This window comes from Bombina bombina, chromosome 5, assembly GCF_027579735.1.
Source record: "Bombina bombina isolate aBomBom1 chromosome 5, aBomBom1.pri, whole genome shotgun sequence".
Taxonomy (NCBI): Eukaryota; Metazoa; Chordata; class Amphibia; order Anura; family Bombinatoridae; genus Bombina; species Bombina bombina.
The window spans coordinates 404,678,059-404,704,620 of NC_069503.1; the positions used below are offsets into that span (position 1 = coordinate 404,678,059).

The window sequence follows — 26,562 nt, forward strand, 5'->3', positions numbered from 1 at the left end:
AATGGATGCCATACCTGTACTCGCTTGTGCAAAAGGATGGCATATGTGGTGGTGTTTCCTGCAGTTGTTTCTGTTGAGGGTGCTGGACCCTCTTATAAAAAAGCTGAAGGTGAACGACCTGGAGTGGGAGTCCAAGCATGGTTTTTGGTGCTATTTCACTTTTACAAACAATTATCTGTGGGTTTCACAAATCAATGCCGTACCAGTACTCTATTGTTCCAAAGTATGCCATATGTTCTCTTTCCTGCTGGTATTTTGTTTGAGGGTCCTGGACACTCTTATAAAAAGGCCTAAGGTGAAAGAGGTGTACTGGGTGTCCACTCATTTTTATTTTCTATTTCTCATTTGACCTAAATTATCTCTGGTTTTGTAAAATCAATGCCGTACCTGTACTCTATTGTTCAATAGGATGCCATACGTCCTCTTTCCTGCTGGTGTTTTTTTTGAGTGTCCAGGACCATCTTATAAAAAGGCCTAAGGAGAAAGAGGTGTACTGGTTGGCCACTCATTTTTATTTTTCTATTTAACAATTGACCAAAATGATCTCTGGGTTTGTAAAATTAATGCTGTACCTGTACCCTATTGTTCAAAAGGATGCCATACGTCCTCTTTCCTGCTGGTGTTTTTTTTTGAGGGTCCAGGACCCTCTTATAAAAAGGCCTAAGGAGAAAGAGGTGTACTGGCTGTCCATCTAATCATTTTTTTTTATTCAAATTTACATTTTAAATTTTTTTTTATGGGTTTCTAAAATCTATGCCTTTCCTGTACTCTATTGTTCAAATGTATGCCATATGTCCTCTTTCCTGCTGGTTTTTTGTTTGAGGGTCCTGGACCCTCTTATAAAAAGGCATTATGGATAAAGAATTGTACCTGGTGTCCATCCAATCTTTTTTTTTTAATTCAAATTCACGGTTGCAACAAATTATCCCCGGGTTTCTAAAATCAATGCCTTTCCTATAATCTTTTTTTCACAAAGGATGCCATATGTCCTCTTTCCTACTGGCTGGTTTTGTTGAGTGTCCTGGAGCCTCTGCTAAAAAGGCCGAAGGATAAAGAAGTGTACTGGGTGTCTATTCAATGTTTTTTTAGATTTCACAGTTGTAACTTATTTTTTCTGTCTTTCAAAAATCAATGCCTTTCCTGTAATCTATTTTTCAAAAGGATGCCATATGTCCTCTTTCATGCTGTTCTTTCTGTTGAGGCTCCGGGACACTCTTTTAAAAAGGCCTAAGGATAAAGAAGTGTACTGGGTGTCCAATCAATGTTTTTTTCTATTTCCCGGGTCATATAACTGATCTCTGTGTTTCTAACATCAATGCCTTTCCTGTAATCTAATTTTCAAAAGTATGCCATATGTCCTCTTTCCTGCTGGTGTTTTTTTGAGGGTCCAGGACCCTCTTATAAAAAGACCTAAGGAGAAAGTGGTGTACTGGGTGTCCATCAAATCATTTTTTTTTTATTCAAATTTACATTTGCAAAAAATTATCTATGGGTTTCTAAAATCAATGCCTTTCCTGTACTCTTACTGTATTGTTCAAAAGTATGCCATATGTCCTCTTTCCTGCTGGTTTTTTGTTTGAGGGTCCTGGACCCTCTTATAAAAAGGCATTATGGATAAAGAATTGTACCTGGTGTCCATCCAATCTTTTTTTTTTAATTCAAATTCACGGTTGCAACAAATTATCCCCGGGTTTCTAAAATCAATGCCTTTCCTATAATCTTTTTTTCACAAAGGATGCCATATGTCCTCTTTCCTACTGCTGGTTTTGTTGATTGTCCTGGAGCCTCTGCTCAAAAGGCCGAAGGATAAAGAAGTGTACTGGGTGTCTATTCAATGTTTTTTTAGATTTCCCGTTTGTAACAATTTTTTTCTGTCTTTCTAAAATCAATGCCTTTCCTGTAATCTATTTTTCAAAAGGATGCCATATGTCCTCTTTCATGCTGTTCTTTCTGTTGAGGCTCCGGGACACTCTTCTAAAAAGGCCTAAGGATAAATAAGTGTACTGGGTGTATAATCTATGTTTTTTTAGATTTCACGGTTGCAACTAATGATCTCTGTGTTTCTAAAATCAATGCCTTTCCTGTAATCTAATTTTCTAAAGTATGCCATATGTCCTCTTTCATGCTGCTGGTTTTGTGGAGGGTCCTGGAGCCTCTGCTAAAAAGGCCTAAGGATAAATAAGTGTACTTGGTGTATAATTGAAGTTTTTTGTGATTTCACGGTTGCAACTAATGATCTCTGTGTTTCTAAAATCAATGCCTTTCCTGTAATCTAATTTTCTAAAGGATGCCATATGTCCTCTTTCATGCTGCTGGTTTTGTGGAGGGTCCTGGAGCCTCTGCTAAAAAGGCCTAAGGATAAATAAGTGTACTTGGTGTATAATCAAAGTTTTTTGTGATTTCACGGTTGCAACTAATGATCTCTGTGTTTCTAAAATCAATGCCTTTCCTATAATCATTTTTTTCAAAAGGATGCCATATGTCCTCTTTCCTGCTGCTGGTTTTGTCGAGGGTCCTGGAGCCTCTGCTGCGCATAATAAAGAAAAAAAAATAATTTAACTTGACTTAATAACTGAAGCATGAATTCAGGAGTCAGGTGTGGTCGTAGGTAGTGGTTGTTGTTAGCAGATTATTTTTATTGCAAATTGCAATTGCCACAGCGTGCATAAAATGTGCGTCACTAGTCCAAATTTTAATTTTTTTTTTTTTTTTCATTCAGGATTAGTTTGGGGTACGGCGCAATATTGGAAACGCAAAAAACAGGTCTCCGTACCCGTTGATATAAGGGGTGACTACTACTGCTTTTACCAGGCTCCTCTTGGATAGCCCCAGAAAGTGTGACTATGAATCCCAAAAAGCAAATTAAATTAAGGTTGAAAACTAACTCCAAAGTAACTTGTAAGACCTGGAGCTCCTCAAACACACGTCCTACCTTAACAGCTATAGGCTCCACAACCCACAAATCTTAACTTTTTCATGCCAATTGATATTGCCACAGCTGGAACAACAGTAAATAACATGTGCGTCACCACAGTCTCCGAAGCTGTTGTCGGATGTATACAAAAACACTGATAAAGTATTCCTTTAGGAGTGCAAAAAGATGGCTACCGGAACACCAGGAACTTCACAAGAGTGGCTGTATTGTGTTTCTGGTGATGTTTGAGACATCTGGGTAGTGTACAGGGAGGGCAAAAATCGTCTCCATCTCTGTGCACCAAAGGACATGACGTCCTTGTCATCCATAAGCACATGAAATTGCTGGCATTTTTGTTGCTTCAAGAATTTCATTTTTTGTGGTGATAGATAGTACTGAATTAAATAAACTTTGGTTTCCTACCATACTCAAGACAATCTTGTATTTCAAAATTCGTACTTGCTGTGGGAAACAGTGGCCTGTCCATACCAGGAAGATGATTTAGACAGAAGTAACGAGCTCTGCTTGCAGGTGACACATGTTTATCGTCAATCATCAAAGGGGTTGCGTGCAGAATATGGCTGATGGCCCCTTATTCACATGTTTGTCCAGTGCCACAACATTTGCAAACAGCCAGAAGAAAGGTCGTTTCTCACCAGCCTAAGTTGAGCTTCATTTAACAAATGCTGATATTCAAAAAAATAGACAAACACTGCCTTAAATAACACATTTGCGATATGGATTCACCAGAGCAAGGTCATTGCAAGTACTTCCCACGATAACAAAATTAAAATGCCACAACTCCGCAATCTTCCCCTTCACATTATTATTGTCACACTCCCTTGTACTCCTACGCCCAGCTCCCTGCTCTTGTTTTTGTTGAGGGTCCTGGAGCCTCTGCTGAAAAGGCCTATGGATAATAAAGTGTACTGGGTGTCTGTTCAATTTTTTTTTTTATTTCCCGGTTGCAAGTAATTATCTCAGTGTTTCTAAAATCAATGCCTTTCCTGTAATCTATAATTCAAAAAGATTGACATATGTCCTCTTTCATGCTGTTGTTTCAGTTGCGGCTCCGGGACCCTCGTATTAACAAGGCCTGAGGATAAATAAGTGTAACCGGTGTCTAATGAATGTTTTTTTCTATTACACGGGTCATATAAATGATCTGTGGGTTTCTAAAATCAATGCCTTTCCTGTAATCTTTTATTCAAAAGTATGACATATCTCCTCTTTCATGCTGTTGTTTCGGTTGAGGCTCCGGGACCATCGTATTAAAAAGGCCTGAGCATAAATAAGTGTCACGGGTATGTAATCAATTTTTTTTTTCTAATTTCACGGTTGCAAATAATGATCTGTGGGTTTCTAAAATCAATGCCTTTCCTGTAATCTTTTATTCAAAAGGATGACATATCTCCTCTTTCATGCTGTTGTTTCGGTTGAGGCTCCGGGACCCTCGTATTAAAAAGGCCTGAGCATAAATAAGTGTGACGGGTGTGTAATCAATTTTTTTTTCTAAATTCACGGTTGCAAATAATGATCTGTGGGTTTCTAAAATCAATGCCTTTACTGTAATCTTTTATTCAAAAGGATGACATATCTCCTCTTTCATGCTGTTGTTTCGGTTGAGGCTCTGGGACCCTCGTATTAAAAAGGCCTGAGCATAAATAAGTGTCACGGCTGTGTAATCAATTTTTTTTTCTAAATTCACGGTTGCAAATAATGATCTGTGGGTTTCTAAAATCAATGCCTTTCCTGTAATCTTTTATTCAAAAGGATGACATATCTCCTCTTTCATGCTGTTGTTTCGGTTGAGGCTCCGGGACCCTCGTATTAAAAAGGCCTGAGCATAAATAAGTGTGACGAGTGTGTAATCAATTTTTTTTTCTAAATTCACGGTTGCAAATAATGATCTGTGGGTTTCTAAAATCAATGCCTTTCCTGTAATCTTTTATTCAAAAGGATGACATATCTCCTCTTTCATGCTGTTGTTTCGGTTGAGGCTCCGGGACCCTCGTATTAAAAAGGCCTGAGCATAAATAAGTGTCACGGCTGTGTAATCAATTTTTTTTTCTAAATTCACGGTTGCAAATAATGATCTGTGGGTTTCTAAAATCAATGCCTTTACTGTAATCTTTTATTCAAAAGGATGACAGTACTACCAAAATACAGCCAATGAAGGGCCTTAGGAAGACTGAGCCAAGGTTGGATTGTAGTATTTGGTTAGGCTAATCATGATGGCCATGTAGACCACCACCACCGAGAGTCCTGGAAGTAACAGGGATGATGAGATGAAAGAGCTAAGAAAAGTAGAACTTGAAACAACAGAGTTAGCCATGGGTGTTAGTGCAAAACCGCTTGGCTTTTTTTTTGCTTTGGGTGCGGCTATTCATGCAGGCCATATAGAGCTGACAACATTCGGTGTTGTATCAGCTATTAAACTAATAAGAACAGTACTACCAAAATACAGCCAATGAAGGGCCTTAGGAAGACTGGGCCAAGGTTGGATTATAGTATTTGGTTAGGCTAATCATGATGGCCATGTAGACCACCACCACAGAGAGTCCTGGAAGTAACAGGGATGATGAGATGAAAGAGCTAAGAATAGTAGAACTTGAAACAACAGAGTTAGCCATGGGTGTTAGTGCAAAACCGCTTGGCTTTTTTTTTGGCTTTGGGTGCGGCTATTCATGCAGGCCATATAGAGCTGACAACATTCGGTGTCGTATCAGCTATTAAACTAATAAGAACAGTACTACCAAAATACAGCCAATGAAGGGCCTTAGGAAGACTGAGCCAAGGTTGGATTGTAGTATTTGGTTAGGCTAATCATGATGGCCATGTAGACCACCATAGTAATAAGAACAGTACTAGCAAAATACAGCCAATGAAGGGCCTTAGGAAGACTGAGCCAAGGTTGGATTGTAGTATTTGGTTAGGCTAATCATGATGGCCATGTAGACCACCACCACCGAGAGTCCTGGAAGTAACAGGGATGATGAGATGAAAGTGCTAAGAATAGTACTACTTGAAACAACAGAGTTAGCCATGGGTGTTAATCCAAGACCGCTTGGATTTATTTTTGTATTGGGTGCAGCTAATCATGCAGGCCATATAGAGCTGACAACATTCGGTGTTGTATCAGCTATAAAAATAATAAGAACTGTACTATCAAAATACAGACAATGAAGGGCCTATGAAGACTGAGCAAAGGTTGGATTGTAGTATTTTGTTCGGCTAATCATGATGGCCATGTAGACCGCCCGTAACAGGGATGAAAGTGCTAAGAATAGTAATAATTGAAACAACAGAGTTAGCCATGGGTGTTAGTCTAAGACCACTCGGCTTTTTTTTGGGTTTGGGTGCAGCTAATCATGAAGGACCTGCCACCATTTGGTGTTGTAACAGGTATGAAAATGCAAAGAACAGTACTACATAACACAACCTACTTACCATGGGTCCCAGAACATATGTTTGGTTGTTATATTTTGTAAGGGTAATCATGCAGGCCATATAGACCTCCACCGATAGGGTGAGTATGAGTAACAGCTATTAAAATGCGAAGGACATTACTAATTAACACAACATAGTTACCATGGGTCGCAGACCAAGAGCAGATGTCTTATTATTATATTTTGTATGGGTAATCATCCAGGCCGTATAGACCTCACCAAATAGGGGGAGTTACAGAGATTAAAGTGCTAAGAATGGTAGTACTTAAAACACAACCTCGTTAAAATAGGTAGCAGACCACATGTCTTATTATTATAATTTTTCAGGGTAATCTGGCAGGCCATATAGAACTCCCACGATAGGGGGGGGGGACAGGGATTAAAGTGCTAAGAAAAGTACTAATTGACACAAGCTAGTTGGGTCCAAGAACGCATGTTTGATTATTAGAATTTATTAGGGTAATTATATATCTAACAAATATATCTATTTCTCTTCTATCGATTCTATCTAACTATCAATCTATGTATATCTATCTATCCTATCTATCACTATCAATCTATCTTCTGTCCGGGATGTTTTGAGACAGCCACTTTGGGAATGTTAGTTGATTTAGACCCATTATGGCTTAAAAGCAGACTCTGCATCAACTATGTAATTTTCCATGGGAGTTTTGCCAGGGATCCCCCTCCAGCATGCAACAGTCCAGGTGTTAGGACCCTTGAAACAACTTTTCCATCACTATTGTGGCCAGAAAGAGTCCTTGTAGGTTTTAAAGTTCGCCTGCCTATTGAATTCAATGGCGGTTTGCACGTTTGCGAACAATACCGGAAGTTTGAGTCCGCGGTTTGCGAACCGAAAATTTTAGGTTTGCAACATCACTAGTGTTAGGTTAGAGGGCTTAGTTATTAGTTTAATACGCTGCGTTGTGTTAGGTTGGTGGTTTAGGTGTTAATAGGTTAATCAGGTGTTTGCATTGGCGGGGTTGGCAAATTAGGGGTTAATATGTTTATTAGGTAGTTTGTGTTGTGGGGGAATGGCAGTTTAGGTGTTAATAGTTTATTTAGGTGTTTGCAATGTTGGGGGGATGGCGGTTTAGGGGTTAATAACTTTTATTAGTGATTGCGATGTGGGGGTATGGCGGTTTAGGGGGTTTTAATGGAATTTTGATGTGTCGGTTTAGATTTTTTTTTCCGGTTTAGTTTTTTACGTGTAAATACAACTTTTTAATTATGATATACTGGCGTAAGTTACTGCCGACGCCAGAAATGTGTAGTTGCGCACATTTCTTAACCAGACTTACGGCAGTTTATCATATTGTGGCGTGTGTTATGTAATTCACCCGATGTGCGAGGTAAACTTATAAGCGATGTGGGTTTCAGCATTTGCGCTCAAAAAAACGCCACATATGTAATCTTGCCCGATATCTTGCACATCAAAGCTGAACAGTAAGCAATATAGGAAAATAATTAAAACCAAAGATAAAACCATAAAAGAGATTATAGAAATGTTTACAAGTAATTGTAAAACATTTTAATAAAATGTACATACAAAATTTATAATATTTTAACTGATAATACAATAACAATAACTATTCTAAGGTTTTGCAGTGCCTGTTAAGATACACATGCTGCAACAATTTTTCTTCTGGTCTGGTAGCACAATCTTTGTGATTTTAAAGGCAATTTTGTGATGCTGCTATCCTTCACATTGGAACTTGTTCTATGAGCCGATAGGTGTTGCTCCATTTAAGGGACAGTCTACTCCAGAATTGTTATTGTTTAAAAAGATAGATAATCCCTTTATTACCCATTCCCCAGTTTTGCATAACCAACACGGTTATATTAATCTACTTTTTACCTCTGTGGTTATCTTGTATCTAAGCCTCTGCTAGAAAGCAATATTTGCGCTGCACTGTGTAATATCAGCACAATGAGCGCTAGTATTACAAGTTGACAGCAATGTAAATGCAAGCTCGTGTTCGCATTAAATATTAATTAAAATGTTTTAATTTCAGAATAAGTTTGGATTTTAGAATTCTGGATTTGGGGATTTGTTCCTGTATATATGTGTGTGTGTGTATATATTATTTTATTACAAAACTAGTCCTAAAGCCCGTGTACATGAGCCAATTTTTTAGGTACTGCGGTTCCAACCCTTGCTCCCTCTCTCTCCCCTTTTTTGCTCTCCTCTCCCCTCTTGTGCTCTCTCTCCCCCTCTTTTGCTCTCTCTCTCCCACCTCTTTTGCTCTCTCTCCCCTCTTTTGCTCGCTCTCTCTCTTCCCCCCTCATCTGCTCTCTCCCCCCTCTTGCACTCTCTCACCCTCTTTTGCTCTCTCTCTCCCCAAATTTGCTCTCTCCCGCCTCCCCCCTCTTTTGCTCTCTCCCCCCTCTTTTGCTCTCTCTCTCCCCCCTCTTTTGCGCTCTCTCTCTCTCCCCCTCTCTTTTGCTCTCTCTCCCCCCTCTCTTTTGCTCTCTTTCTCCCCCTCTCCCCCTCTCTTTTGCACTCTCTCTTCCCCTCTTTTGCGCTCTCTCCCCCTTCTCTTTTGTGCTCTCTCCCCCTCTCTTTTGCACTCTCTCTCCCCTTCTTTTGTGCACTCTCTCTCCCCCTCTCTTTTAAACTCTCTCTCTTTTGAGCTCTCTCCCCCCCCTCTCTTTTGAGCTCTCTCCCCCCACTCTTTTGCGCTCTCTCCCCCTTCTTTTTTGCGCTCTCTCCCCCTATTTTTTGCGCTCTCTCCCCCTCTCTTTTGTGCTTTCTCCCCCTTGCGCTCTCTCCCCCCTCTTTTTTGCGCTCTCTCCCCCTCTCTTTTGCGCTCTTTCTCTCCCTCTTTTGCTCTCTCTCTCCCTTCTCTTTTGCGCTCTCTTTTAAACTCTCCCCCCTCTCTTTTGCGCTCTCTCTCCCCCCTCTCTTTTGAGCTCTCTCTCTCCCCTCTTTTGTGCGCTCTCTCTCCCCCTCTTTTGTGCTCTCCCCCCTCTCTTTTGCACTCTCTCTCTCTCCCTCTTTTGCGCTCTCTCTCTCTCCCTCTTTTGAGCTCTCTCTCCCACCTCTCTTTTAAGCTCTCTCTCCCCCTCTTTCTCTCCCACTCTTTTGCTCTTCCCCCCTCTTCTGCTCGCTTTCTTTCTTTCCTTCCTTCCTTCCTCTGTTTTGGTCTCTCCCTTCGGCCACGCCCTTCCCGCGCTCTCCCGCGAGGCCACGCCGATCACCACGCCCACCGACCACGTCCCTTAATCACGCCCCCTCGTCATGCCTGCCACGTCTGCCGGCCACGCCCCATCACGGCACGCCCGATGCCTGTCACGCCCCCACCAGGCAGCTTCCGCAGTGCGCACTACTCTGCAGCTGAAGGCCAGGTATGTTTGTCACGTGCAGTCTCTACTGCGCATGACTGCATCTGACAAACATACTTGGCCAATTATTATATAGGATAAAAGAATCCTGTCCTAAGAGGGGAATTGATTAAAGTCAAAGCTAAATACACAAAGATGAGGAGAGAACGCCTGAAAGACCTCCTTAATGAGGTCGCAAACCAGGAAACACTGAGTAAACTAAACCCCACTAACCCTGCATACACTGTGGCACTTGGACAAGCTAAGACTGATTTATTACAACATCTTCAGGAGGAATATCAAAGGAAAGCACTATTATTAAAACCAAAATACTACGAACAAGGATATAAAGTTGGTAAGCTCCTAGCTCATGCTATCACATGGAGGAGACTCAAATCATATGTATATGACATAATAGACATGCAGGGACACAGACAAAAAGATGCAAAAAAAATAGCAAACACCTTCAGGGAGTACTACAATAAGCTTTACAACATGCATCCTTCACACTCTTTACCACCAGATTGACAACCTACAGCACCCACTCCGTCATCCATACCAAGCTATCTATCATATGTAAATCTCCCCTCACTCACAATAGAAGAACCATTCACACTTACTGAAATCCTCAAAACAATCAAAGGCCTACTATCAGGGAAATGTCCAGGTCCAGACGGACCGAGTGTTTAGTTTTACAAATCTTTCTCCCATATCCTTGCGCCATACCTTCTACAAATGTTTAATCAATTATCTGACTCACCCATTAACAATGCTTGAAGCCCACATCACAGTAATTCCCAAACCCGGTAAACCTACAACCCAACCCGCCAACTTTCATCCCATCTCCCTACTTAAAACCAACGGAAAAAAAAATCCTAGCTAAACTTCTTGCCAATAGATTAAACAGATTCTTACCCAAGCTTATCTCAACTGATCAAGTTGGATTCATCCCATCTCGAGAGGCTAGGGACAATATGCTTAAAGTAATTCAGCTAATCACCCACGCCCCTAACAAATCCATACCTTTAACACTACTATCCACTGATGCCGAGAAGGCTTTGACCAAGTCAATTGGTCATTCATGCGGTCTACACTAAATTAAATGAACTTTGGCAGCAAGTTTATTAACATGGCCTTCTCTCTTTATTCTGCCCCAATACTAAAATCCTTGTAAATGGCCTCTTATCGGATTTCTTTACAATAATGAATTGTACCCGATAGGGATGCCCATTGTCTCCTTTACTATTTGCTATGACCACTGAGGTTCTTGCCAGTAAAATTTGGTCTAACCCTCATATAGAGGGAATCACAATACAGAATAAGGAATATAAACTTGTCATTTATGCATATGATGTTCTGCTAACATTAACTCTCTACCGGCGGTTTTACAAGAATTCAAAGCATATTTAGAAGTCTCCAACTTTAACATCAATCTGAATAAGTCAAAACTCCTAAATATCTCGGAACCCCGCTCTGTTATTTCAGAGATTCAAAAATACTTGCCCATTAAAATAGTACATGGAGAATTACAATAGTTGGGTATTCTCATTAAACCCTTAATAGAGGACCTAGTGGAAGCTAACTATAAGAGACTCAGAGACAATGTAGTCAGAGACCTATCCAGTTGGAAGAAAAAGTCAATAACCGACAGCCACTCCCCAGCTTTGTACATGGATGGCATAGAGAACTGGGACATGAGATAGACGCCAAAAATTGGCTCAAAATATTTGAGAAAACACATAAAGCATCTGTGTCAGCTCAAATACAAGAATCACAATACAAATTCCTGAGTAGGTGGTACTTGACACCTCAGAGGCTGAAAAAAATCTATCCGCGAGCTAGCAGTAGTTGCTGGGGAGGTTGTGGAGAAGAGGGAACCATGCTACATATCTGGTGGCACTGCCCCAAACAAGGGGGGTAGTGGGAGGAGATCTTTGAGGAAATGGGTAGGGTATTGAATTTAACACTTCACCCCGTTCCTGAACTTCTACTATACCACAATATTCCTAAATTTAACGATAATGCCAAACGCTCCCTACTCATCATAATGATTAACAGTGCCAAATTGATAATCCCCAGCTACTGGAAAAAGTCAACCACTCCATGTCTTTCAGAATGGAAGACACACATCACCAACCTCCTGCACCTAGAAATATACCACTATCTTAAACTAGGTAAACCAGACATCCACAAACTAATGCGATTAATGTGGGAAGGTACACCTTTGTAAACTCCCCCCTGGAGGCGATTCAACCCTTACCACTTGAAAAATAGCCTAACTCGCACCTTTGCCTGTCGCCTTGATATGTACTAAGGTAATAGTATATCGATATCTTATTTATTTTTTCTCCCCCTATCCCCTCTCCACAACCCTACAATTGAAACCTATTCTATATATCCCTGAGTAAATATGGCCCAGCCTTTTGACACTATCTCTTGTAAAAAACAGTTATTTATAGTTATATGCAACTTTGTTATTCAAATCACATTGTTTAAAGATGTTAAAATAAAACTGTAAGCCATTTACATGTTTTATGGGAGTACTATCCCTAATGATGGTCTCCAACTTTTACCCCTCATGCCCCCTATTGGGCGAAGACAACTTTGAATTCTTTCTGGACATTTACGACCTAAGACCTCAACAAAGGTTACATTCTCTTCATGCACTCCCTATTGGTACCACATATAGAACTATTGTTTAAGTATACCAAGTTTTACTGTAATGATAACATATGTACCTCATATTCCTAATCTTAATAAAGCTTACTTTAAAAATAGAGAAAAAAAAAGTATCCCTATGTTAAATGCATATTAAATGCAACCAACAGGTGTATTCTATATAGGGGTTTACTCCAATGATTCACCTACACAAATCCCAATAGACTTTAAAGGTGATTTTCTGTAGAAAACCATAAGGACTGGAATGGACCCTGTAGGGTTATTTTTGGAGCCTGCTCTTCCACTTTTAATAGGAATTGTAAAGTCTACAATTTTCAGAATTAAATTAGAGGAAAAGGGGTCAAAGTAAATAATGAAACTATACTGCAATATGTTTCTACTACATATAATTAAAAATTAAATTTTACGATCTCAAAATGTTTAATGTCCCTTTGGCATTTTAATACCTTATCTGATAGTTTTGCCATTGGTTAAAAACAGATTACTTTACCAAGAGTAAAGAATTGTTCCCACGATTGATGTAAGCTTGCTGTTTTCTTGTTTCTGCTTAGCAAGTCCAAAGTCAGCTGGAAATAAACAGATATCGAGATGTTAATTTAATGAGTGCAGAATACTGCTCCTGCTTCTATTTCCCACAGTTATAATTAGCTTAAATTAAAACAGCTGCAATTTTTGTCAACCTCTTTGCAGTTTTTAGTAAATTGTCATCTGCTTATATTCATTCTACACCTACCACTGCATTGAAATGTGATGCATTTTAATAAGCAGTCTCTGCATTAAAAGGGATGTTAAATTACAGTTAGGGTTGAAATTTCTTATAGTATCTTATTTACTAGTGTGATGTGCTATAATTAACATGTTTTAAATAAATCAGCTTAGTTCCAATTAGTGTTAGCAAAATAAATTTAAAAGGCAAATAAATAAAATAATTTAAAATTTTTAACAAAGTTAAAGGAACAGTCTACACCGGAATTTTTATTGTTTTAAAAGATAGATAATCCCTTTATTACCCATTCCCCAGTTTTGCATAACCAACACAGTTATATTAAAATACTTTTAACCTCTGTGATTATCTTGTATCTAAGCCTCTGCAAACTGCCCCTTTATTTCAGTTCTTTTGACAGACTTGCAGTTTAGCCAATCAGTGCCTGCTCCCAGATAACTTCACGTGCACAAGCACAGTGTTATCTATAGGAAAAACGTGAACTAACACCCTCTAGTGGTGAAAAACTGTTAAAATGCATTCTGAAAAGAGGCGGCCTTCAAGGTCTAAGAAATTAGCATATGAACCTCCTAGGTTAAGCTTTCAACTAAGAATACCAAGAGCACAAAGCAAAATTGGTGATAAAAGTAAATTGGACAATTGTTTAAAATTACATGCTCTATCTGAATCATGAAAGTTTATTTTGGCCTATACTGTCCCTTTAAATATTGTCTTGTTGTATTCTAATGGCACCTGGTAAAGTATTATGTTAATGAAGGCGATATGCTTAAAATGATGGTATATTTAAAGTCTTGTAAATTTACCATTACATCTGTAATGGGACACAGAACTTATCTACTCATTTATTTTTAATCAGATGTTATACTTTGTTATAAAAATAACATAATTTATGTAATAACTTACCTGATAAATTCATGTCTTTCATATTGGCAAGAGTCCATGAGCTAGTGACGTATGGGATATACATTCCTACCAGGAGGGGCAAAGTTTCCCAAACCTCAAAATGCCTATAAATACACCCCTCACCACACCCACAATTCAGTTTAACGAATAGCCAAGAAGTGGGCTGATAAGAAAGGAGCGAAAGCATCAACAAGGAATTGGAATAATTGTGCTTTATACAAAAAAATCATAACCACCACAAAAAAGGGTGGGTCTCATGGACTCTTGTCAATATGAAAGAAATGAATTTATCAGGTAAGTTCTTACATAAATTATGTTTTATTTCATGTAATTGGCAAGAGTCCATGAGCTAGTGACGTATGGGATAGCAAATACCCAAGATGTGGAACTCCACGCAAGAGTCGCTAGAGATGGAGGGATAAAATAAAGACAGCAAATTCCGCTGAAAAAACAATCCACAACCCAAATCAATCTTTATAATGAAAAAAAACTGAAATTATAAGCAGAAGAATCAGACTGAAACAGCTGCCTGAAGTACTTTTCTACCAAAAACTGCTTCTGAAGAAGAAAAAACATCTAAATGGTAGAATTTAGTAAAAGTATGCAAAGAAGACCAAGTTGCTGCTTTGCAAATCTGATCAACAAAAGCTTCATTCTTAAAATCCCAGGAAGTAGAAACTGACCTAGTAGAATGAGCCGTAATCCTTTGAGGCGGGATTTACCCAACTCCACATAAGCATGATGAATCAAAAGCTTTAACCAAGACGCCAAAGAAATGGCAGAAGCCTTCTGACCTTTCCTAAAACCAGAAAAGATAACAAATAGACTAGAAGTCTTTCTGAAATCTTAGTAGCTTCAACATAATATTTCAAAACTCTGACCACATCCAAAGAATGTAAGGATCTTTCCAAAGAATTCTTAGGATTTAGGACATAAGGAAGGAACAATAATTCCTCTATTAATGTTGTTAGAATTCACAACTTGAGGAAAAAAATTAAATAAAGACAGCAAAACCACCTTATCCTGATGAAAAATCAGAAAAGGAGACTCACAAGAAAGAGCAGATAATTCAAAAACTCTTCTAGCAGAAGAGATGGCCAAAAGGAACAATACTTTCCATGAAAGTAATTCAATGTCCAAAGAATGCATATGCTCAAACGGAAGAGCCTGTTAAGCCCTCAGAACCAAATAAAGACTCCAAATTGGCTTAATGATAGGCTTGATACGAACCAAAGCCTGAACAAAACAATGAATATCATAAAGATTAGCAATTTTTTCTGTGAAACAGCACAGAAAGAGCAGAGATGTGTCCTTTCAAGGAACTTGCAGACAAAACCTTATGAAGAAACTATAAAATCCTAGGAATTCTAAAAGAATGCCAAGAGAAATTATGAGAAGAGCATCATAAGATGTAAGTCTTTCAAACTCGATAATAAATCTTTCTAGACACAGATTTACGAACCTGCAACATAGTATTAATCACTGAGTCAGAGAAACCTCTATGACTAAGCGTTTTAATTTCCATACCATCAAATTTAATAATTTGATTTCCTGATGGAAAAAAACTAATCTTAAGATATAAGGTCTGGCCTAAATGGAAGTGACCAAGGTTGGCAACTGGACATCCGAACAAAAACCATATACCAAAACCTGAGTGGCCATGCTGGAGCCACCAGCAGCACAAACGATTGCTCCATGATGATTTTGAAAAATTACTTTTAAAAAGAAGAACCAGAAGGAGCAAAAATATAGGCAGATTGATAACTCCAAGGAAGTGTCAATGCAAACACTGTTTCCGCCTGAGGATCCCCGGATCTGAATAGGTACCTGGGAAGTTTTCTTGTTTAGATGAGATGCCATCAGAACTATTACTGGAAACCCTCACATCAGAATAATTTGAAAAAAACACATCTGGGTAAATAGACCATTCTCCCGGATGTAAAGCTTGATTGACAGAGATAATCCGCTTCCCAATTGTCTAAACCTGGGACATGGACCGCAGAAATTAGACAGGAGCTGGATTTAGCCAAAGCAAGTATCCGAGATACTTCTTTCACAGCTTAAGGACTGAGAGTCCCACCCTGATGATTGACATACGCCACAGTTGTGACATTGGCCTCTAGTTATCAAGCCGTCAACCTCAAATATGCTGGAATTCAGCAGCGTATTTGTGGCGAGGCTGATTCGCCTAAGTTATCAAGCCCTTTACACCGGCAAAAGTAGAATTTTGTGACGAAAGCTTCGATCCACCGGACACAGTCCGACACAGATCGATTCTTACGTCACTCCAGATGTTCCGCACACAAGTTCGGCACAATCTGACTACTTTTTCTAGTTATTAAAAAACTAGCAGGTACACTCGGCACTATTCCGGCCCAGCGTACCTGGTTTTCAAACCGCCGCCCTGGAGGTGGCGGATCCCATAGGAATCAATGGGAGTCTGACCATAGCGAAAGCTCATGTTCGCTGCTGCCCGACATCCCATTGATTCCTATGGGAAGTGTCTACACCTAACACCCTAACATGTCTAAACACCCCTAATCTGCCCCCCCCTACACCGCCGCAACTAAATAAATGTATTACCCCCTAAACCGCCGCTCCCGGAGCCCACTGCAAGCTACATTATACATATTAACCCCTAATCTGTCCCCCCTACACCGCCGCAACTAAATAAAGTTATTAACCCCTAAACCACCGCTCCCGGACACCGCCACAACTATAAAAAATTGTTTAACCCCTAAACCGCTGCTCCCGGACCCTGCCGCCACCTATATTAAACGTACTAACCCCTATCCTGCCCCCCTACACCGCCGCAACCTATAATACATTTATTAACCCCTATCCTGCCCCCCTACACCGCTGCAACCTATAATACATTTATTAACCCCTATCCTGCTCCCCCTACACTGTTGCCACCTATAATACATTTATTAACCCCTATCTTGCCTCCCTACACCATCACCACATAATACATTTATTAACCCCTATCCTGCCTCCCTACAACTATAATAAAATTATTAACCCCTAAACCTAAGTCTAACCCTAACCCTAACACCCCCTAACTTAAATATTAATTAAATACATCTAAATAAATTTAACTCTTATTAAATTAATTATTCCTATTTAAAACTAAATACTTACTTTTAAAATAAACCCTAATATAGCTACAATATAAATAATAATTTTATTGTAGCTATCTTAGGATTTATTTTTATTTTACAGGCAAATTTCAATTTATTTTAACTAGGTACAATAGCTATTAAATAGTTATTAACTATTTAATAGCTACCTAGTTAAAATAAAGATAAATGTACCTGTAAAATAAAAACTAACCTAAGTTACAATTACACCTAACACTACACTATACTTAAATAAATTATTCCTATTTAAAACTAATTACTTACCTGTAAAATAAACCCTAAGATAGCTACAATGTAATTAATAATTACATTGTAGCTATTTTAGGATTTATATTTATTTTACAGGTAACTTTGTATTTATTTTAGCTAGTTAGAATATTTATTAAATAGTTATTAACTATTTAATAACTACCTAGCTAAAAGAAATACAAAATTACCTGTAAAATAAATCCTAACCTAAGTTACAATTAAATCTAACACTACACTATCATTCAATTAATTAAATAAATTACCTACAAATAACTACAATTAAATACAATTAAATAAACTAACTAAAGTACAAAAAATAAAAAAAGCTAAGTTACAAAAAATAAAAAAAATAAGTTACAAACATTTCAAAAATATTACAACAATTTTAAGCTACTTACACCTAATCTAAGCCCACTAATAAAATAACAAAGCCCCCCAAAATAAAAAAATGCCCTACCCTATTCTACATTAAACAGTTACCAACTCTATTACCTTACCAACCCTTAAAAGGGCCTTTTGCAGGGTATGCCCCAAAGAAAACAGCTCTTTTGCCTGTAAAATAAAAATACAACCCCCCCACAACATTAAAACCCACCACCCACATACCCCTAATCTAACCCAAACCCCCCCTTAAATAAACCTAAGACTACCGCCCTGAAGATCATCCTACCTTTAGCCGTCTTCAGCCAGCCGACCACCGATGGAACCGAAGAGAAGATCCAGAGCGGCAGAAGTCATCATCCAAGGGGCGCTGAAGAAGTCTTCCATCCGATTGAAGTCATCATCCAGGCGGCGTCTTCAATCTTCATCCATCCGGAGAGGAGCCATCTTCAGACGAGCCTACGCGGAGCCATCTTCTTGTCAATAAAGCTGTCAAAAAGCCGAAGAGCAGCGAGATCGGATGAGTGATAACTATCACAGTCCGCTGCTCATCGCCCCATACTTGGTGCGCAGCTTTTTGACAGATTTATTGATAACCATTGCGAGATTTTTCAGGTCTGCGGCGGCGATGGTAGGCGAGCTTAGGCGGGCGTATTGGGCAGGCGAAGACAGGTAAAGTAGACACGTTGATAACTAGAGGCCATTGTCTGTCTGAAAAACAATAACGTCTCTCTCTTCAAAAAGAAGCCAAAACTGACGAACTCTGAGAGTGCACGGAGTTCCAAAATATTGAATGGTAATCTCGCCTCCTGAGATTTCCAAACCCCTTGTGCTGACAGAGATCCCCAGACAGCCTCCCAACCTAAAAGACTCGCAGCTGTAGTGATCAAAGTCCAGGTTGGATGAATCGAAGAGACCGGTAGAACTATATGATGGTGATCTAACCACCAAGTCAAAGATAGTTGAACATTGGAATTCAAAGATATTAAAAATGATATCCTAGAATCCCTGCACCATTAATTCATCATAAAAAACTGGAAAGGTTTCATATGAAAATGAGTAAAGGGAATTGAATCCAATGCTGCAGCCATGAGACCTAAAACTTCCATGCATATAGCTACTGAAGGAAATAATAGAGACTGAAGGTTCCGACAAACTGAACCCAATATAATTGTCTCCTGTCTGTTAGAGACAAAGACATTGACACAATCTATCTGGAAACCTAAAAAAGGTGACCCTTGTCTGAGCAACCAAGGATCTTTTGATAAAAAGATCCTCCAACCATGTCTTAGAAGAAACAACAAAAGTTGAATCGTATGAGATTCTGTCGCTAGACCAGAAGGAAAAGCAACAAATTGGTAATGCTTGTCAAAAAAAGAGAATCTCAGAAAATGAAAATAATCTGAATGAAAACAGAAGAAGATATGCATCTATTGTATCTATTGTAAACAAATAATGCCCTTACTGACCAAAAAGGCAGAATAGACCATATAAACACCATTCTGAAAGAAGGAACTCTTATATGACAAATCAAAAAGATTTTCTATCTTTGGGACAATGAATAGTTTTGAACAAAACCCCAAACCCTGTTCCTGAAATGGAACTGGTATGAATACCCCAGATAACTCCAGGTCTGAGCAGCGCCTTGAGACCCCAACGGGTAACCAGCCACGCCTCACAAGTACCCAACACATACAGGTCTGAAACATACTTCAGAAAAGTGTGAGCCTTTACTGGAATAGCTGGTATATGCTAGAGAGAAAAAAGAAAACTTCTCACAGGCGGTTTTACTCTGAATCCTATTCAGTACCCCAATCTAAGAAGTTTGGACCAAATTGAACCAAACAAATTTAAAAAAGTCAAAACCTGCCCCTTACCAGCTAAGCTGGAATAAAAAAATGCACCTACATGCAAATTTGGGGGGCTGACTTTGATCTTTTAAATAGCTTAAATTCATTCCATGTTGAAGAAAGCTTCCAATTATAAACATGTTACTTGGGGAAGAATTATTATTCCGTTCCTTATTAAGAACAAACTAATATAAGCTTAAGATTTACTCTTAGAACTCAATCTTGAAGCAACAAAAAACTTCCTTCCCCAGAGAAACAGTTGGAAAAATTGAATCCAATTGTGAACCAAATAATTGATTAGCTTGGAAAAAAAGAAATATGAATTTTAGAAATCAAATTAGCATTCCAAGATTAAGTCTCAAAGTTCTTCTAGCTAAAAATAGCTAAATACATAGATTAAACCTCAATTGTGAAAATATCAAAAAAATGAGGACACAAATGAAATTATTAGCATGTTAATCAACTTAACAATGCTAAAACAAATCATAATCCGATACTTGTTGCACTAAAGTATACAGCCAGAAAGATGAAGCATTTGCAACATCAGCCAAATAAATTGCAGGCCTAAGAAAAGGACCTGAAATAAAATAATTTTCCCATCAGAAGGAAAAAAATAAATACTATTTTCTATAGGAATAGTAGTATGTTTAGCAAGAGTAGAGATAGCCCCATTAGCTTTGGGGATCTTCCTCAAAACTTTAAACTAACTGCCGGCAAAGGATATAATTTAAAAACCTTAAAGAAGGAATAAAAGAAGTCCCAGGCCTATTCCATTCCCTAGTATCATGAACTGGGAAAAAATTTAACATTTAAATGTTAGCTAGTCTTAAATCAAAAGAACTAGACTCCTCAATATCCAATATAATCAACACCTTTTCAACAACGAATTTACTCTATTTAAAAATAAAAAGTAGATTTGTTAGTGTCAAATATCTGATGAAGTATATTCTAAATGAGAAAAAACATCATCAGAGAAGGATAATTCAGTATGTTGTCGGTCATTTAAAAATTCATCAACTAAATGAGAAGTTTAAAAAAGACTTATAAATTTTATTAGAAGGCGGGATGTCAGATAAAGCCTTTAGGATAGAATCAGAAAAACATTCTCATAAATTCCTAGGTATATCTTGTACATTAGATGTAAAAAGAATAGCAATAGATAATGCATAAATACTAATGGACTCTGCATGTAAAAGTTTATCATGATAACTTATTAAAAACCATAGCTAAAGATAAAATTCATAACCTTAAAATAAATGAACTTAGCTTTGGTAGGACTGATATCAGTCATCAGGAATCTAACAGTATTTTCTGATACAGGAACAGTTTTTGGAATATCTTGCAATATGTAATAGAAAAACAACATATAAAGCAAAATTATCAAATTCCTTAAATGACAGTTTCAGGAAATGGAAAAATGCAAACAGAACAAGCCTCTAGAAACCAGAAGCAACTAAAAAGTGAGACTTAAATAATGTAAAAAAACTGGCGCCATGTATGACGCCCACATATTTTTTGGCGCCAAAAATGTCTGTAATAAACACGAGAGACAAAAAATGACGCAACTGCATGAAAACTTCCGGCGTCAACTACGACGCCGGAAATGACGTCATTGACGTCAGACAAACGTCAATCTCGCGCCAAAAATGACGCAATAAATTCTAGCAGCCCGCAATTTAAAGGAAAAAAGTCAATTGAAAATTTTAGGTAAGAAAAATATTTAATTCATATGCATTTTCCCAAAAAATGAAACTGACAGACTGAAAGAAGGAAAATAAACTGATTGACCTGAATCATGGCAAATATAAGTATAAAACATATATTTAGAACTTTACATATAAAGTGCCAAACCATAGCTGAGAGTGTCATAAATAAAATAAGACTTACTTACCCAAAGACACTCATCTACATAAAGTAGATAGCCAAACCAGTACTGAAACGAGAATCAGTAGAGGTAATGGTATATAAGAGTATATCGTCGATCTGAAAAGGGAGGTAGGAGAAGAAATCTCTACGACCGATAACAGAGAACCTATGAAATAGATCCCCTAGAGGAAGACCATGGTATTCAAATAGGCAATACTCTCTTCACATCCCTCTGACATTCACTGCACTCTGAGAGGAAAACCGGGCTTCAGCCTGCTGCGAAGCGCATATCAACGTAGAAATCTAGCACAAACTTACTTCACCACCTCCATGGGAGGCAAAGTTTGTAAAACTGAATTGTGGGTGTGGTGAGGGGTGTATTTATAGGCATTTTGAGGTTTGGGAAACATTGCCCCTCCTGGTAGGAATGTATATCCCATACATCACTAGCTCATGGACTCTTGCCAATTACATGAAAGAAAGAAATGATTTCTTACTCCACTTTGTTGTTTTCACTCCGCCCCTTAAAATGTATTTTTTTTGGTAGTGTAGTAACGTATACAGCAGTATACATATAGTTATAAATGCGCACTCCCAAAAAACGAGAAGCTTTGCGCATGTTCAGATTGTCTTCTAAGATGCTTCAAATATTCAGGCCTCTATTTATCAAGGTTTGTCAGACCTGATCCAACAGTGCGGATCAGGTCCGACAGACCTCACTGAATACGGCGAGCAATACGCTCGCCGTATTCAGCATTGCACCAGCAGCTCACAAGAGCTGCTGGTGCAACGATGCCCCCTGCAGACTCGCGGCCAATAGGCCGCCAGCAGGGGGTGTCAATCAACCCGATCATACTCGATCAGGTTGATTTCCGGTGATGTCTGTCCGCCTGCTCAGAGCCCGATGCGCTGAGGAAATATAACAGACCCGCTCAGCAGAGAGCAGAGAGCGGGTCTGTGAAACAGCGCTTTCTTTTAAAAATTAATAGGGGAAATTACGTTTAAATAATATTTGGCTAATATAATGTTATATAATTCTGCACTATGTGAAGAATTATATAACATTATTTTTAAGGTTTACTGTCCCTTTAATATTTCTAATTACAATATAATTAATATTATAGGCCTACATATCTGCATGCATGTTATTTAAAAATATATTTTAACGATACTGACTACTATAACACAAATATATATTAACATATTAATAGACACAACAAGCTAACATAAATACATTTAAATGTATATGCAATACGTAAACAATTATACAATATACATGCATAACTGTTTAAATATTAAATATCGGGGAGATACAGCTGGACACAATGGTCGACATGTTGGAAGCATTGCATTGACCTTAACTTTGCTTTGGCATTTAAAGCCTGCTTCTTTTGCCTTTGGGCGGAAGGAAACAGGTTGAATGCATCCAATTCTATCTAACTAGCAGTGTTGTGTGTGGTATAAAACGGATACCTGTGTTCATACCCTGAAAACCAACACTGCCACAATAGCCATAAAGGGGGCTACACATATATATATATATATATATATATATATATATATATATATATATATATATATATATATATATACATACAGGGAGTGCAGAATTATTAGGCAAGTTGTATTTTTGAGGATTCATTTTATTATTGAACAACAACCATGTTCTCAATGAACTCAAAAAACTCATTAATATCAAAGCTGAATATTTTTGGAAGTAGTTTTTAGTTTGTTTTTAGTTTTAGCTATTTTAGGGGGATATCTGTGTGTGCAGGTGACTATTACTGTGCATAATTATTAGGCAACTTAACAAAAAACAAATATATACCCATTTCAATTATTTCTTTTTACCAGTGAAACCAATATAACATCTCAACATTCACAAATATACATTTCTGACATTCAAAAACAAAACAAAAACAAATCAGTGACCAATATAGCCACCTTTCTTTGCAAGGACACTCAAAAGCCTGCCATCCATGGATTCTGTCAGTGTTTTGATCTGTTCACCATCAACATTGCGTGCAGCAGCAACCACAGCCTCCCAGACGCTGTTCAGAGAGGTGTACTGTTTTCCCTCCTTGTAAATCTCACATTTGATGATGGACCACAGGTTCTCAATGGGGTTCAGATCAGGTGAACAAGGAGGCCATGTCATTAGATTTTCTTCTTTTATACCCTTTCTTGCCAGCCACGCTGTGGAGTACTTGGACGCGTGTGATGGAGCATTGTCCTGCATGAAAATCATGTTTTTCTTGAAGGATGCAGACTTCTTCCTGTACCACTGCTTGAAGAAGGTGTCTTCCAGAAACTGGCAGTAGGACTGGGAGTTGAGCTTGACTCCATCCTCAACCCGAAAAGGCCCCACAAGCTCATCTTTGATGATACCAGCCCAAACCAGTACTCCACCTCCACCTTGCTGGCGTCTGAGTCGGACTGGAGCTCTCTGCCCTTTACCAATCCAGCCACGGGCCCATCCATCTGGCCCATCAAGACTCACTCTCATTTCATCAGTCCATAAAACATTAAAAAAATCAGTCTTGAGATATTTCTTGGCCCAGTCTTGACGTTTCAGCTTGTGTGTCTTGTTCAGTGGTGGTCGTCTTTAAGCCTTTCTTACCTTGGCCATGTCTCTGAGTATTGCACATCTTGTGCTTTTGGGCACTCCAGTGATGTTGCAGCTCTGAAATATGGCCAAACTGCACGCTTGACTTTTCTCAGTTCATGGGCAGTTATTTTGCGCCTTGGTTTTTCCACACGCTTCTTGCGACCCTGTTGACTATTTTGAATGAAACTCTTGATTGTTCGATGATCACGCTTCAGAAGCTTTGCAATTTTAAGAGTGCTGCATCCCTCTGCAAGATATCTCACTATTTTTGACTTTCCTGAGCCTGTCAAGTCCTTCTTTTGACCCATTTTGCCAAAGGAAAGGAAGTTGCCTAATAATTATGCACACCTGATATAGGGTGTTGATGTCATTAGACCACACCCCTTCTCATTACAGAGATGCACATCACCTAATATGCTTAATTAGTAGTAGGCTTTCGAGCCTATACAGCTTGGAGTAAGACAACATGCATAAAGAGGATGATGTGGTCAAAATACTCATTTGCCTAATAATTCTGCACTCCTGTAAAAATGTTACCCTGCAGAAATTAATGGACAACTTCTAAAGAATTTACAGAATTGTTTTTTTATTTAACGTATACATGTGTATTGTTGAGCAAACTTTCTTGTTGACTACTACTTAAATATATTATTGTTGAATGTGTTGTTTGGGCACCAAAACATTACAAGGAAGTACTAGGTTATGATATACCTTGCATATTTTCCTCTACTTAATTTGCTCCTGTTTATTCTGCCAGTGCTATAGAGACAAGGTACGTACCATGTTTTTATAATTATAGGCACAATGCTAAAAGCTCACAATGCAGCTCCATACCCACTTATAGGTAAAATATATAGCATTAAAGATATGAGGATGCTGTCTCAAATGTAACCCTATACTATTTAGACTCTTAAAAGGACACTGCTTTTTACAACTATCACATCACTAATGCTAGATAACTGCAATTATATTCTAGAGGACGGGTAAATACCCACCTGCCCCCTTCTATTCATACTAAGATAAGATTGTCCCCTTGCTGCTAAAACTTGGTTATACAAAAATTTTGCTAAGCTCTGACATATTGTTAAAGAGTAGACTTCCTAATGTAAATATAAATAATAGTACTACCCTTGTTCCTTTGGTTAGTTTAAGACTGTCATGGATTTATGTTTTGTTTTGTATTTGTTTTGTTTGTTTTGCTCTTTTTTATATGTCCTGTTTGTTCACCAAATTGAGAAGCAAAAATACTCCTGATTTCCCTAGCTAGCACTGGAAACATCCGTATGTCATCCTCTATCAGGCTATATAACGAACTATAATAATATTGTATGTCTCTGCTTCTCTAATTACAGTTTTTGTGGTTTATATTTGTTTAATGAGCTTAAAAATGAGAAAATTAAGCAATAGTGTGAGAGGGTCTATTTAATTCATTTCTTTAACCAGTGATCTGGGAATGTGATAACTCTGTTGCACAATTTAGATGGATTACCCCTCCATCTTATCTGGAATAAGAGCTACAAAACTGCACATGTCTAACAAAGGACTCAAGTACAACCACTATACTTTAATGTGTTTCTATTGAGATTACCATAACACATGTAACCGCAGTGTTGCTCTTATGAAACTACCACCTATAACCCCTGCCTTGAATGTATTGGCATTATTTTGCTTATTGTATACATGCTCTCATTCTATATGTATAGCTTTTCTCAATAAAAAAATAATCAAATAAAAAAATCCCTCTTTGGAAGGGATAACATATGGCTAGATTACGAGTTTTGCGTTATGAGCGGCTCAGTACTAACTTGCAAGTTATTTCCACTGTTTACCTCCCTATAGAGCTGCTATTACAGGTTTTAAAAAACCCAGCGTTAGCAGGCAATATAGCAGCATTGAGCTCCTTTGAGCTCCATACTGCACTCAAATACCAGCGCTGCTTTGAGCTGGTTTTACGTGCTTGTGTATGATTTGGGGAGAGCCGGCTAAAAAAAAGGCTAACACCTGCAATAAAGGAGCGTAAACCTCTGTAAAACAGCCCCATGGATTCCTATAGGGAAAGAAAATGTATGTTTACACCTAACACCCTAACGTAAACCCTGAGTCTAAACTCCCATAATCTGCAGCCCCGACATTGCCGCCACCTACATTACATTTATTAACCCCTAATCTGCTGTCCCCGACATCGCCACCACCTACCTACACTTATTAACCCCTAATCTGCCGCCCCAACATCGCCGCCACCTACATTATACTTATTAACCCCTAATCTGCCGCCCCTAACATCGCGCCACCTACCTACACTTATTAACCCCTAATCTTCCGCCGCCATTATACTAAAGTTATTAACCCCTAAACCTAACCCTAAGTCTAACCCTAACACCCACTAACTTTAACATAATTAAAATAAATCTAATTAAAAATTACAATTAATACCTAAATAATTCCTATTTAAAACTAAATAAATACTTACCTGTA

The 26,562-nt window shown here is 38.4% G+C and overlaps 1 protein-coding gene across 1 annotated transcript in view; it reads right to left on the reverse strand.

Moving 5' to 3' along the window:
* Positions 1-26,562, reverse strand: part of NEK10 (NIMA related kinase 10) — a 1,556,164-nt gene that overhangs the window by 679,381 nt on the left and 850,221 nt on the right. Inside the window, exon 21 of the mRNA XM_053715742.1 lies at positions 12,857-12,932. Within this exon, the coding sequence (XP_053571717.1) occupies positions 12,857-12,932 (76 nt within the window). The remainder of the gene's footprint in view (positions 1-12,856; positions 12,933-26,562) is intronic.